This window comes from Rattus norvegicus, chromosome 11 (genome assembly GCF_036323735.1).
Source record: "Rattus norvegicus strain BN/NHsdMcwi chromosome 11, GRCr8, whole genome shotgun sequence".
Taxonomy (NCBI): Eukaryota; Metazoa; Chordata; class Mammalia; order Rodentia; family Muridae; genus Rattus; species Rattus norvegicus.
The window spans coordinates 91,586,433-91,601,306 of record NC_086029.1 but is presented as its reverse complement, the minus strand read 5'-3'; the positions used below and the strand labels follow the sequence as shown (position 1 = coordinate 91,601,306).

At 45.5% G+C, this 14,874-nt stretch overlaps 1 protein-coding gene across 4 annotated transcripts; it reads left to right on the top strand.

The window, feature by feature from the left end:
* Positions 1 to 1,517: 1,517 nt before the first annotated feature.
* Positions 1,518 to 14,557, top strand: Fetub (fetuin B). Of its 4 annotated transcripts, XM_063270776.1 has the most exons (9): positions 1,518 to 1,821; positions 1,997 to 2,313; positions 6,476 to 6,710; positions 7,042 to 7,152; positions 8,718 to 8,805; positions 10,689 to 10,852; positions 11,760 to 11,858; positions 12,699 to 12,800; positions 14,075 to 14,557. In XM_063270776.1, exons 2-9 carry the CDS (start codon positions 2,252 to 2,254, stop codon positions 14,411 to 14,413), a joined length of 1,200 nt encoding a protein of 399 aa, XP_063126846.1. In that variant the 5' UTR covers positions 1,518 to 1,821; positions 1,997 to 2,251; the 3' UTR covers positions 14,414 to 14,557. The 4 variants fall into 4 exon arrangements, with proteins under 4 accessions (XP_063126846.1, XP_063126847.1, NP_001296451.1 ...); XM_063270777.1 differs by lacking the exon at positions 1,518 to 1,821 and having other exon boundaries at positions 2,296 to 2,313; positions 6,476 to 6,714; positions 7,046 to 7,152; NM_001309522.1 differs by lacking the exons at positions 1,518 to 1,821; positions 1,997 to 2,313 and adding an exon at positions 3,695 to 4,011 and having other exon boundaries at positions 14,075 to 14,541.
* Positions 14,558 to 14,874: the final 317 nt, after the last annotated feature.

The window sequence follows — 14,874 nt, the reverse complement described above, 5'->3', positions numbered from 1 at the left end:
ACACTCACACACACACACTCACACACACATACACACTCACACACACATACACACACACTCACACACACATACACACTCACACACACATACACACTCACACACACACTCACACACACATACATACACACATACACACATTCACACACATACACACATGTACACTCACACACATGTGCACACCACACATACACACACACACACACACACACACACACACACACACACACACACACCTTTCCAAAAAACAAAAGGAGTTATCTGTGAGGAGATAGTTAAGAGACTCTGTAGGTAGTCTGTTCTGAGTTAAATTTTGCTTACTATGTTTAACACACATTGATGATCCTTGCCTGGATTAGTTATTACAACAGTGACTGCAAAAGTGTGACTTTAAAATGCCATTGACATATACTAAAGGATTTGTGGGCCACTACTTTTTCAGTTTACTATAGTATATTCCTGTCATTATATATTTTTATGTTCAGGTTGTCCAAGAGTTGACAGTGGCTTCCTTTCAAGCCTGTTCTTTTACAGAAACTTACTCTTGAGTTTTTCCTTTCTTTCTCCACTTTCCCTGGAACCAACAATGTCCAAGAGCCTGGATTTCTAATAAAGACTGGGATTGAACTGTCATTGGGGACACATGCCTTTGATACCAGCACTCAGGAGACTGAGACAGGCAGATATCCATGAATTCAAGGTCACCCTGGTCTACATAGTATATTCCAGGGCAGCCAAACCTATGTAGAAAGACCCTATCTCAAAAACAAAAAATAACAAAAAGGACTAAAATTGAAAAGCCAGGTTCAGCTCTGGGCGGGCTTGTTGGCCTGAAGCCTCCATGCTTCTAGGCCTCCTCAGCCTGCATAGGTGAAGCACTCATCATCTGCCATGGGCCTGTGCCAAATTCTGAACTCTTTTGCTACCTCTAATACCCCAGAGTTTCCTCATCCTCTCTCTCACATTCTTCCTCAGTGAGAACCTTCCTTCGCATCACGGTTTTCTCAACACCACGATACATGCAAAGAGCTTTTTGGAATTGCTATATACATTCCACCATGGAAAATCAAAGTACTCCATACTCGGCATCCGTCTTTTAGGCTGTCGTGTGGTCAAAGCGCTGCATTCAAGAAGAACTGCGTGCGAAGGGCGAGCTGTGGTTTTATTTCTTCCACTGTGTCTGCGTTTCATCTGAAACACAGACTCATTCTTTTTGGCTTCCATTTAATTTTGTTATCCCCCTCACACTCAACTTTAATTAATTTTACAGTTATGAACATGGCCAACAGTAGTGACGGTGTTCTAAAATTCAAAGCTATACAAAAAGGAATATTCAGAAAACGTCGATGATTTTGAGGAATTGACGTTCGTTTCTTAGTTGTGCTTTGAACGTTCTCTGAATCACTGCTAGGTGTACCTGCCCCGGGTATGATTTCCTGGGCCTTCCAGTCACACCTCCCCTAGGAACCACGTGACCGCAAACCTTACCATGTCCTTTCATTTCTGCCAGCAAACAAGCAAGCTGAGCTTCTGCCCCAAGTATGCCTGAGCTGGGGCCCTTCCGTGACAAGCCGGGCGGCCAGATTTGCTTCTGATGATTTCACAGCTATTATTACCCTATGGATTAGAAAAGACACCTGCTTTGTGGTAACACAACTATCCAACAGGATGACAAGACCTTTGATACAGCCGCACTCCTCGCCGTTGCACGCAAATGCCCTGGACTTACCCATGCCCGACCTGCTGCTGGCACCAGAGCCTTTCTGGGTCACTGTGTGTACAGTGCCGATTATTGTGAGATTCAGCAATAAAGCCACCTACTGAGTGAGAGCCATGGGACGCAGCAGCTCTGGGTGGAGAAGGCCCTGTGCAGGGAAGCCACACCCTATGGGTGGGACCCAAAGGGCGGGAGAAGCATTGGGAAAAGCCCAGGTGGAAACAAAATGCTGGGTGGTTCCTTGGAAAGATGCGGAACCTAATTAGAGCTTATTCTCTCTAGGACCTTGCCTCTAACTCATATTTAGGGTGTGTGCCAGCCCTGAAACGCAGCTAAGCAGCGTATTATTCTTGGAGTTCCTAAAGGATGGCGCACTCTGAGTTAGCAAGATATAAAAGGGCGATCAGAGCAAGAAGCTGCCACCGTTCTTGCAGCTCCACTGGGAACACCTGGAGAGGATCCCGCCAATTTGTTAATTAACAGACAAACTCCTTGTTTATACATAAGTTGCTCCTGTGAATTGGTCTCCTGGCCCAAATGACTCTGGGTCCTCTGAGCCCCACCTTCCGTGCTACTTCCTTTCTCAGATCATCCAGACCGTAAGTATGAGATCTTTCTTGCCCCCTCCTTACTATTTAGAATCTTTTAGGGGAAGTACAAAGGTCAAATCCATAGCCAAGCACAGTTCACTGATCCTCACTCCCAGTTCGTGTGTGTGTGTGTGTGTGTGTGTGTGTGTGGTGGAAAATGCTTCCTGTGTTCCCATTGGTGAGTACGGAACTGGAATTAAACCCACGCCTGCGTGAACCCAGCGTCTGTACGTACTATTGGCTTCTCCACATCAAGGGTTTTTACAGGAAATCCCACTTGTGACGTAGTAGGGTCGTGTTCCCCCAGGAACATGGTGGATATATCTATGTGCGTTAAACAGTCTAAACGTTTTCATCTGTTGATGAAATGTGGTTAAAGTTCGACAGAACCAGGTTCTAGGAGCATCAGCTGCTGGAGATGGAATGGTACCCCTACAGAGAGTGTCAGGGTGCCTTCCCATCAGAGCTAAAAGGGCCCTTAGCAATCGCATGGTTTGAAGCCCTACACGGATGAGGAAGCTGGACATACAAAGTGTTACACCACTAGCCTCACTCATGCAGACAAGGGCCGAAGCAGCGTCATGGTCAAAGTCCAGTTTACCACACGGTTTAGCATCCTTTTACCCCGTTTGCATCTGCCTCACATTAAAGTTGCACTAATGGCCTCTACCTAAGTGTACTGGGTACATTTCCTCAGGCATCAGACACTCCAATCGAGACCCCCACGAAGGTGTGTTCACTGCTGGCTGAAACCAAATCTCTGTTGAACCTCAGAGTTTGAATATCTGGTTATTTTTCAATTGATAATGGAAAACTTGAGCACATTTAAATTAAAAAAACTTTAAAGCATTCATCAGGTTATGAGTCCAAGATCGTGGGAGGGAGAACTTGTACAATGTAGCTACAGAGATAAGGGAAGCTAAATGAATTTTACTGGTTAGAGTACATCTCCTGTCTAGAGGTTATTTATTTATTTATTTATTTATTTATTTATTTATTTATTTATTTATTATTTTTTGGTAGAGATTTAAATTCCAGAGCCTCCCCAATCAAATGGTCTCTCAAACTGTGTTGCTTTTCTGGCTTCAATACCCATTTTCTCGCATTATTCCCATTTGAAAACACAACCGAGAGACCGAGAGCCCACGTCTGTAGAACTGTAATCTTCAATCAATCTTTACTAACGACTTGGTTTTTGTATTTTTTTTTTAAAAAGTGGGTGCAGCTTCTTATTAACATGGCCCATCCTGTGCTGCTGTCACAGAAATCCTCCTCACCTTTCCGGAGGCTGGGAGGTCCACTGGGGACAGCCTTCGTGCTGTGTCACAGGAGGCAGTAGGAGGAACTCTGCATAACAAATTTACTCACCCAACAGTCATGGCCAGGCTCCACTCCTGAGATCAGAGCCCTTGGGACTTAATCTCCTCTTTAAAGGAGCCACCTCTCCACCAGTTTCATAAGTGATTTGTTTTTTTCCAACATCTGAGCTTTGGGAACATGTTCAAAGCACATCAGTCTTGCTAAGCTCTTGATTCTGGACAGCCTACCTCGATTCCTGGCATTGTGTGGTTGCTCAATAAGAACCTGTGAGTTACAGGGAACTGTATTACGCAACATCTAACCACGGCTAGCCTTCTGCACCAACCGTTTCTGGTGCAGAGTCATGATTAGCAGATTTCACAGATGTGGCAGTGTGACTTCCAGCGGGTAAGTGGTTTCTCCACCTCGGTTGGTTGGTAGCTGAAAGTGTAGTTCACACAGTGTTCTAATCATCTCTGTGATGACAGAGAATATTTGTATTTGTTATTTGTTTATTTTTGTGCAGAGATGGGGTGGGTGGGGGTGTGTGGGCCAGAGTGCAGATGGGGAGGTCAGAGGACAAGGTTGAGAAGTCAGTTCTTCCCTTTGACTAGGAGGTCTCAGGAGTTAAACTCAGGTCATCAGGCCAGGCATCGAGCCTTGATGAAACACTTCTAAAAAGGGAAGGCTCCTGTGCTGTTTCTTGTATTGATTCATTCAGGATTTTTACCCTTTCGGAACCCCAGTGCTCTCCTCTGGTTGGACTTGCTAAGCTTCCCTTATCGTTTTCATAAGCGTCTGTACCACCACTAAGTTAGTGAGCAAATGCCGCTGCCTAGCTGTCTATGAGTATCTATCAAGTGAGGGGGGGAGAAGGAATCTGCTCTGCTCAACTATGATACAGTCACATATTTAAGTTTAATATGTAGCCAATGTTTAATGTAAATTTAGGTCCCTTAGCAATGTTAACAGCCTTCTTTTGCTTGGTTCACTCACGCCAGCCATAGACTACTGCATGTTGGATTTTCATCTAGACCAGAGGGACATTTTTTTCCATGCAAAATATCTGGTCTTCCTCACCAGGTTCCCATGAAAAAGTCCCACAGACTGACATTCTTGTTTATGAACACAGACATTCCGAAAATATATTTGTGGATTAAAAATAAGCACCACTCAGAAAAACTCTTGTATTCTTTAGTAGGGAACTGTGTCTGAAATAGTATTGACTCCAGAGCTTTGGTGTCTTCAAGGTCCTCTTTGTTGATGGCCTACCAGATGGGTACCTGCAGATGCAGCAGAACTTCCATTTGGACACAGAGAGCCTGGGCAGGGGTGGGGGTGGAGGTGTTGCTTACCTTAGGGAACGCTTTCCAGGACAGCCTACTGTAGGCTCCCTTCCTGACTTGGACCTTTACTTTCATTGTTAATCTCTCTCTCTCTCTCTCTCTCTCTCTCTCTCTCTCTCTCTCTCGTGTGTGTGTGTGTGTGTGTGTGTGTGTGTGTGTGTGTGTGTGTGTGTGAGTGTATGTGTGTTTGAAGTAGAAACTAACTGACTTGTGGATATAGTTCAGAAGTAGAATGTCTGATATAAGTGAGGCCCTGTGATGTGTGTATGTGCGTGTGTGTGTGTGTGTTTGAAGTAGAAACTGGCTTGTAGATATAGCTCAGAAGTAGAAGTAGAATGTTTGTCTGATATAAGTGAGGGCCTGGGTGTGTATGTGTCTGTGTACGTGCTGTTTATGGTGGTGGGCACTCATAATTCCAGGAATTAGCGACTGAAGCAAGGTTGCAAGTTCCAAGCCAGATAGAAAACTTTTTTTTAAAAAATGTACTTATTTATTATATATAAGTACACTGTAGCTGTCTTCAGACACACCAGAAGAGGGCATCAGATCCAATTACAGATGGTTGTGAGCCACCATGTGGTTGCTGGGAATTGAACTCAGGACCTCTGGAAGAGCAGTCAGTGCTCTTAACAGCTGAGCCCTCTCTCCAGCCCCAGATTGGGAAACTTAATGAGGTCTTGTCTCAAAATAAAAATCACTGTGCTGTAGCCCTTGTAATCATCCCACTTGTCCCACACGTATGAAGCCCAGTTCTAGAGGAAAGGAGTTTTGGAAGATACTTGGTTTTGTAGCCAGAATATGGTGATATGTACCTGTAGTCCCAGTAGCTGCAAGAGGATTTCGCGTTCAAGGCCATATGCAGCTACTGAACAAATTCAGTCAAAACAAAAAATAAATTGCTTCTCCTATACTCCTAACAAGCAGAACCTCCCGCCTCCCTGGGCTCGAAATTGAAACTCAGAGAGGCAAGGACCACTGTGGGTCTCGATGGCCATCCTTATCTTTCTCCTGACAGTATCAGGTTTCTGTCTGTTGATGCATTTACTTTTAGATGCACAAAAGGAAGAATAGACTAGAGTGTATTGGGAGAAGTTTTGGGGTCTCATTAGCTTTCCCCGCCTTAAATACAATTTTGAGGTGAAGCACATTTTCCTGTCTGATACAGGAACTAGAAAGGGACATTTTTGAGTGGGGATTGGCTTTCCTCTGGACAGGACAGAAGCCAGGTTTCCCAAGTCTTGATCAAACATTTGCTATAATTCCTAGGAAGGAGTTAGGAAACTTCAATTTATTTACACGAATGGCATGCTCCGGGTCCAAGGTTAGAACACTGACAAATCCCATCTAAAATATTGACTCAGGAAAATGCTGTGTTTGGATAAAGGCGGCCTCAGGACCTGGTACTTCAAGTCGTATGCAGCTCTCTGATTGCAATTATAAAACGGCTCAAGCCAATCTTGAGGCCCCACAGTAGGGCCCGTCCTGTCAGCTCGACCCTGACACGTCCTGGATCTTGTTCTCCACAGAATGGGTGTGCTACGGCTTCTGGTGCTCTGCACCCTGGCTGCATGCTGTGTGGCCCGCTCTCCCCCAGCTCCACCCCTGCCAAACGCCCCCTTCGCACCTCTGCGTCCCCTGGGCTGTAACGACTCTGAAGTGCTGGCAGTTGCAGGTTTTGCCCTGCAGAACATCAACAGAGTCCAAAAGGATGGCTACATGTTGACCCTCAACAGAGTACACGATGCTCGGGTTCACCGTCAGGCAAGTGACAGACTTTGGGGCAGCATTTGGACAGGCTACAGGGACTAGCCCGGGGGTGGCAACTTAGGACTACTTGTCAACAGGTCAACAGGTACTTTCCGGTCTGGGAACACAATACTCTGCCATCAGCAGCAGGTGTGCTATGTCATTCTTGCTGTCCACAGGAGTGATGACAAGAGTGAGCCTACTCTGTCACCACGTCCAGGTTTCAGGAGTCTAGAAGAGCATGTAGCATACACATGAGCTTAGGCTCTCCCAGGACGATGCTATTGGTCTAGTTGTCCTGGAAGTGTTTCATGTGGGATGTGGTGTTTCTCCAACCCCATCATAGGAAGACATGGGCTCTCTGTTCTACCTCATGCTGGACGTCTTAGAGACTGGCTGCCACGTGCTCAGCAGGAAGGCACTGAAGGACTGCGGACCGAGGATTTTCTATGAGACTGTAAGTGCCTGTTCCCAGGGGCCTGCTCAGTGCCTGCCCACTCTTCAGGTTCCTCTTTATTGTCTCCAAGGCAACAGGCCAGCGTGCCAACTCTAACACTGGAGACAGAACCAAGTTTAGTCAGGGTAGGGAGGGTTCCTAGGATTGGGGTCTTGCTGACTAGACTTGAAAAGGTCCTCCCAAATTATTTTCTATCCTAAGGTTCTTTGGCAGCTAAGACAATGTTTACATTATCAGAGAGAGAGAGAGAGAGAGAGAGAGAGAGAGAGAGAGAGAGAGAGAGAGAGAGAGAGACAGACAGAGACAGAGACAGAGACAGACAGAGAGATTCTGGTGTTTGAAGAAGGTTGGTGGACAGCAGCAATATTGGAGGATAGCTTGTGTTCTTTTGCTTAGCTTTATTTGAATGAATATCCACGTGAAGTTTTCAGCTAGGAAAGAGAATGGCTTCCAGTGTGGGTACTGTCAGGGGCTTCCTGGGAATAAAACTAAATGGCCTCAGAACTCATCCTTTCTCCTTTAAAAATATATTTTATTTTTCTTTATGTACGGATGCCTTGCTTCATGTATGTGTGTGCACCACAATCATGTAGCGCCCACAGAGACCAGAAGGTGTCTTAAGACCCACCCCACTCCCCACCCCCGCCCCCACCCCCAGTCTCCGACCCCCAGAACTGGAGATCCAGATGGTTATATGACACCTGATGGGGACACTGAGGGTGCTCTAGAAGAATAGCAAGGGTCTTAACCACTAAGCCATGTCTCCAGCCTTTGAGCTCAACCTTTCTAAACGGCCATTGGCAAGACTTGAAACCAGTACAGTGAGTTTCGACATGACTCTCAGTGATGCTGGGATCTCTCCCATTCATTCATGGATGCATGGAAGACGCATGGCATCATGGAAGACAGTGTGAGATCTTCAGTGGTGTGGAGTAAACTTTTTGATCAAGATCACCTTTTGTAATTATTTGGGCAAACATGCCATCCTGAACCTGTTTTGTTTTTTTGTTTTTAAAAAAATAGTCTCTGTGCCTTCTTGTTGCAGTTGGTTTAGTAATACAAGCTACTCACAGAGATGTGTGTGCTCGCTCAGGGGCACACAGGTTAGGAGTTTATTTCACATGTAATTTCAAACTTGAAGTTCCTAGCCAAGGGACTTTGTTCTGGGCATGATTTGGAGGCTCCACTTCTCCCTGTGCTGGTCTCTGTCCTTGCTGCCTCCTACCTGTGAGTCTCTGTGCCCGCGTTCACTGGCGTTGGGATGGAGCAAGGACACACCATGGTGATGTGGCCGTGGAGTGTGGCAATGGGACACTGCCTCTGGTCCATACTGCAGTTAGAACTTGGTTATCCACACATGAGTATGAGGAGGCCGAGATGGCAGCTATGTCTCAGGAAAACGTTAAAGAGTCTGGTGCTAACCGGGAGTTCTTCCCGCTCCAAACACAAAACTGGATTTTAAGTTTCTCATTATATTAAAATAAAATTCTACTTGGGGGAAGGGGTGATGTCTAACCTCATGGCTCTCTGCATCGTGTCATCCCATCATATATGTTTTTTCCTAGGTTCATGGACAGTGCAAAGCTATGTTTCACGTTAACAAGCCAAGAAGAGTTCTCTACTTACCTGCTTATAACTGTACACTTCGCCCAGGTAAATGTCAAGAGGGTTTTTTTTTTTTTAACATCTTGACATCAAAAAAACAGAAAAGAAAATTGAACTAGGTAGGTCCTTTGTCCCATTGGCAAGCAGTTTCTCCTCTCTTCCTCTGTGTTCATCACAGCACTGCACAACATCCCAGCACTGCCTCCCAACTGACGCTCACTTCATACTCCTTCCAGGGAGATCCATCTTAAATCACTGTCAAGGGCTATGTCCTGCTCCAGATCCTAAGAGCTCATTCTTCTGTGAGTGGTACAACAGCAACAGCCGGTCCCAGATCCTTTCTGTCTGTCCCACTGTCCTGACATCCTTCCAGCTGGCTGCCATGTTGTCAGAACACACACTGCACTTTCCTGTCTCTGCACTTGCTTGAGCCTCTCCCTCTACCCTGATGGCCTCTGTCGCAGAACTCACACCCCCTTCTTAAGGAACATCCCCCATGATGTTTTCAAGAAGCTCTTTACTCAAGAAAGGAATGGGACTTTCCGGGTGTAAATTTTTTTTCACTTTGGCTAAAACACTCATAAAATGTAGAACAGAACATGTATGACCTTGACTTATGGTCTTAAATCTTCTGTCATATGAGATGCATGTCTCTCTCCCCCAGTTCAAGACTTCCTAGTGTAGACCAAGTTTCAGAGGCATTACCATTGTTGACTAGCAGGGAAGAATAAGGCTGGAATGAATGGACCATTGAAATTAGGGAGTGCACTCCTCCCTCTGAAGCCTGTTTTTTACAAGAGAGGGTCTTGGGAAAGCGGGAGCCCATTACATGGGAAAAAGGGAAATGACTAGCTAACAGCTTGTACTTCCTCATTGTGAAGACAGGGCTAGCCTGAAATCAATGTGGGGACTTCTGAAAATGGTGGCAGTGATTCCTCAGGTGTCAGGACTTGGTGATGAGGCACAAGTGGCAAGCTGTGGTCACAGCTCTCCTGCCACCTACCTCCACCCCCACACACTCATTAGGGAAAACACCCCAGGGCTTGACAATCACACATTTGCCCTCTCCAGCTCGTTCAGTCATGGTGTCATCCACTTGCTTCGCAGGCCTCTACTGAGTCCATATGTGCTAGCTTTATTCTCAGAGCTGAGGACCAAGGCAGAGAAGGAGCTCAGGGCGATAATGAAGTTCTAGCCTGTCAAAGCCTTGTCTACAGGAGCACTGATGAGAAAGGACCTGGAGCTAGGGAGGGCACTGATGTGTCCACTGTTTTGACACAAATACAACGCTGTCATTGATCAAGTTCACACTTGAGAATTGTGTAATCGTGTTGTAAAAACCAAATCTCATAATGTTTTAAGCGTCTTTACAGTCCCATGCTAGGCCACATGCTTTGTTGTTTTTGACACTGTGTTGTCCGTGGTTGGGCATGCCCCATGTGGCTCTGAACAAAATTCCTATAAGAATAAGTCCATGAGAGCACAAGACCATCTCGTTTTGATTTCTTTTTCATTACAAAAGGGTTCGTGCTTAGAGACTAGATGTTAGCTTGGGTGGTCGAGTGTCAAGCATGTGAGAGGGCCTGCTTGGATCCTAGCACCATAGAAGCCAAGCGTGATAGCACATGCCTGGAAGCCCAGTCCCTGGAGAGGAGATCGGGAGTTAAATGTCCTTTTGATTACATAGGCCAGCCTGGGATGTGTGAGACCTTGTCTCACAAAGGAAGGAAGGAAGGAAAGGAAGTAAAAATAAAGCACTACTTCTGTGATCACATTGCCAATGACTAAATGTTTTCTAAAAAATGTCTCTCTCACTGAATCCTTGCCAATATTGTTACTTTAGCCCAGTCTTTGCCTCTGGTATAGTTGTATGATTATGACTACTATTAGGATTAAAATTAATAATATTTATGAACTATTCTCATTAATAGTTTCTAAAAGGAAGATTCATTCTATGTGCCCTGACTGCCCGCATCCCGTTGACTTGTCAGCCCCCAGTGTTCTGGAAGCTGCCACAGAATCACTTGCGAAGTTTAACAGCGAGAACCCCTCAAAACAATATGCACTCGTCAAAGTCACCAAGGCTACGACCCAGGTAAAACTACAATGCCCATGTCAGTTATGGAGATGTAGCTGCAGGGTCTTAGGCTTGGGGGAGGCTGTCTAGGCATTCTGTCTGCCGAGGACCTGAGATCCTTTCCGTACATCCCCATTTCCAGGAGATCTGCTGTGCAGTCTGTCATGTTATAACTTTTGCTATTCCTTGAAATTCGTCTAAGTAGCAGGTGACTTGACTTTCTTAAAGCAAGAAGAAGACACTTAGTCTCGTGTGAGCATTGGGGGAAACAGGTGCGGTATTTTTCTGACTGATTATGGACCCTCTAGCAAGACAACTTTTGTTTCATTAAAGCCTGGGGTAGGTGTTGAGGTTTATGAGTTGTGGAATACGAGGTTCATTTCTATTGTGACTGTGTGGACAGCCCTTGTATATAAATAAAACTAAAACCAAATCTTTTAAGGAAAAATAAGCTACCCAAAAAAAATGCTTGGTGGGTCCTTCATGTCTCTAACAGGGAAAGGCACTGATCTGAAAGGGTTTTTCTTTTTTCTTTTAATTTTATTTCATGCACATTTTTGTTGTGTCTGTGTGAGGGTCTTAGATCCTCTTGCCCTGGAGTTATGCACTTTTATTTTGTGCGTTTGAGGGTGTTAGATCCCCTGGAACTGGAGTTAGAGACAGTTGTAGGTGCCAGGAATTGAGGAACTCAGGACCTCTGGAAGAGCAGCCAGTGCTCTTAACCACTGAGCCATCTCTCCAGCCCTGATTCATGTTTTCTAAATAGCAGAATTACTGACATGGCCTTGTGCCTGAGGGGACTCTAGGAACAGTGAGAACTTGGCTGTTGACAGGACCTCAGAAACATTTCTATATAAGGACTGTTGTCAATGCCAAGTTTTCTCTGAGGTAAGATTTTAATGTCTTGACTCTTACTTCATGACAGTGGGTGGTTGGTCCTTCTTACTTTGTGGAATATTTGATCAAAGAGTCACCATGTACCCAGTCTCAGGACAGCTGTTCACTCCAGGCCTCCGACTCTGAGGTGAGTGTTCCTGACCCACTGCACTATCTATAGGCATCCACAGATCATCAATAGTTGTTGAGCACAAATTACACTGGAGATGTCACAAATCACGTGACACTGTTCCTTCCCTCGGGAAGTTAGAAACTGAGCAGGTCTTGGTAGGATTTATTTGATTTCATCATCAGTGCAATAGAATTGCAAAAATATATTATATTGCAAAAAAATCGTGAGAGGGCTTGGAATACAGCCTGGTACCCCCTTCTTTGGACCACTCTTTACAACGGAAAGGCTACGCAAGATAAAGGATGATCACCTCAAAACTATCAGAAATATACTAAGAATGTGTGTCAGCATGGTGTGTTGGAGCACAACTGGGCAAAGGTACTTTTTCATATTTATTTATAGTAAGTGTTTTATTGAGATACAGTTCATGTACAATAAGATTTATCCTTTTAAAGTAAATAATTCCACTTTTGTTATATATTCACAGACCTGAGCCACCACAACTACCTCATTTTTTAAAAATATTTTTATTAGCTCTCAAAAGAAACCCCATCTCCATTAAGTCTTTCAGAACACATTGAGTGAGGGCTGCTGCAGAGAAGAAAACACCAAGCTTCTAATTGGCCAGGCAACAGACAGTGTGTAGACAGACACAGTGGGACCTTCCCACAAACCACTGTTCCCATTGTGAGGCTGGACTCTGTTGTTTTTAGATAATTCATGGGGTCCTGACTGGGATACCACCCTTGCCCAAGGCAGGAGCAGAGGAGCATGGCACAGCTGTGTGTCTACAAGAGGGAAAGGAGGGGCTCACATCTCTGCTCACTAGATACTCACATGATGCCTTTCTTTCAGCCCGTTGGTCTTTGCCAAGGTTCACTGATTAAAAGTCCCGGGGTCCCTCCTCAACGCTTTAAAAAGACTGTCACTGTGTCGTGCGAGTTTTTCGAATCTCAGGTATTTATCTTTTGAAAATAAAAATATTATCATTGCATGTTTGTACACTATAAGCATATTGATCCCATGTGCCGTGGCACACACATGGGGTCAGGGGAGGACGTGGTGCAGTTTGCTCTTCTTTCCGTCTTCATATGGGGAGTTGAACTCGGGCCCCTGGGCTTGCAGGATGTTCCCCGTTGAGCCCAACCACTCTGAACCCCACCCCCAACCCCGTGTTCTTCACGGAATGGAATCAGGTGATATATGTCTAGGTGCCTGTTTCCCAGCCTCTTGGTTTTCCGCAAGATCCAGAATCACTTTACTTAGGCTAAATAAACCCACACCTATAGGAGAGAAGCTTATCCTACTGTTTCAGTTCCAGTGCAGCCCCGCAGAATAAGGGAGGACACTCAGGAACAACACAGTGAACTGCACACGTGCATAGCTTAAGTCTCCAAGAAACCTCTCTCACCTCAGGGAGAATCACTTCAATCTCTCTCCATAAACACTAAGTACTTACTGTGGGGTAGGTAGCCTGATCCGATCAGAAAGGCTACCTGGGCTTCTTCCTTGTTCTGTCCTGATGAACTCTGTTGCTACCCCTTACCTGTCTGGGTCTTGCTACCCTCATCACCTACCTGTTCTGATCTCTAAGACAGACCAGAGAAACGACTTGGATGGAGGGCACTATACTGGGTGTGGCATGAAATAAACAGTAAATGAGGTTATGCAGCCACTCCTGGGGGGCAAAGGCAACTCCCTGGGGTCCCTGAGTACGTCCTTCATCCCCTCTGAACCACTGCCCTGAAATGAAAGACCCAATGTCCAGCTTCTGCAGGTCTTAGTTCCTGTTGGCCCTTACCTGTTTCCTTGTTGGTCTTTTATCAGGAGACCCATTCCTATAGCTCAGTGGTTTTCAGACTGTAGGTGGCAACACAGGGGTCTCCTAAGACCATTGGAAAGCACATATATTTACATTGTGATTTATAAGAATAGGGAGACTATGAAAATAATTTCATGGTTGAGAACATGAACTGTTTTAAAGGGTTGCAGCATGAGGAAGGTGGAGAGCCACTAGTGTAGCTGGTTTCTCTACACATTCAGAGGAATGTGAGTAAAGATAGGTGGGGTAGCCCATACCTGTAATCCGAGCACTAAGACGACTTGTGGTTGGAGATGGGCTATCTAAAGACCATGTTATAAATATGCAGTCACAAAACATTGTTGCCTGGTGAGGGTTATGACAGAGCATTCCCTGTAGGATTCTGCATTTAAAAACGTTGTTATTTCAGGACCAGGTCCCTGGAGGTGAGAACCCTGCTGATACCCAAGATGCTAAGAAACTCCCTCAGAAAAACACAGCCCCTACCAGCTCACCCTCCATAACTGCACCAAGAGGATCTATCCAACACCTCCCTGAGCAGGAGGAGCCTGAAGACTCCAAGGGAAAGAGTCCTGAGGAACCCTTTCCTGTGCAGCTGGATCTAACCACAAACCCACAGGGTGACACACTGGATGTCTCCTTCCTCTACCTGGAGCCTGAGGAAAAGAAACTGGTGGTCCTGCCTTTCCCTGGGAAGGAACAGCGCTCCCCTGAGTGCCCGGGGCCCGAAAAGCAAAGAACCCCCTGATGCTCCCCGCTGAGACTCACTAGCAGGGTTCCACGGGGTACGGTCCCCTGCAGTAGATGGGAGGTGGTGGGCATTGGGAAGGCACAGACAATCAAATGTAGACCGGCTAATAAAGTGTGTCCTTTGGATGCTTCTTGATCTCAACATGTTGAGCGAAATAGAAATGAGACTAAATCCCCACTCTGGACCATGCTGGTTGGGCGCTTTGTACTGGGCAGCATCTAGTACAAACTGCCCAAATTCTAACTCTCTTTTTCTTTTTAATCCTTTTAACGTCCTGACTTATGCGGATCTGACGTAATACACATAAACCAGAATAGCTATAACCTCACTAGAGGATTTCATCTAATGGGTCTATTGGAATCTGAGGCTTCCTGTTGTCACAAATGCTCTTTCTGTAGTTTGCGACTAAGATTTCAGTCTTTGGTAATTTTGTCTCTTTTATGATAAAAGAGTAACGT

Bases quoted from the DNA above. Each gene is read 5' to 3' on its own strand.
- Fetub (XM_063270776.1), top strand. From the start codon at position 2,252: ATGACTCTGGGTCCTCTGAGCCCCACCTTCCGTGCTACTTCCTTTCTC. The intron at 7,153-8,717 runs GTAAGTGCCTGT...GTTTTTTCCTAG, and splicing joins CGAGGATTTTCTATGAGACT to GTTCATGGACAGTGCAAAGC. The intron at 11,859-12,698 runs GTGAGTGTTCCT...CCTTTCTTTCAG, and splicing joins TCCAGGCCTCCGACTCTGAG to CCCGTTGGTCTTTGCCAAGG.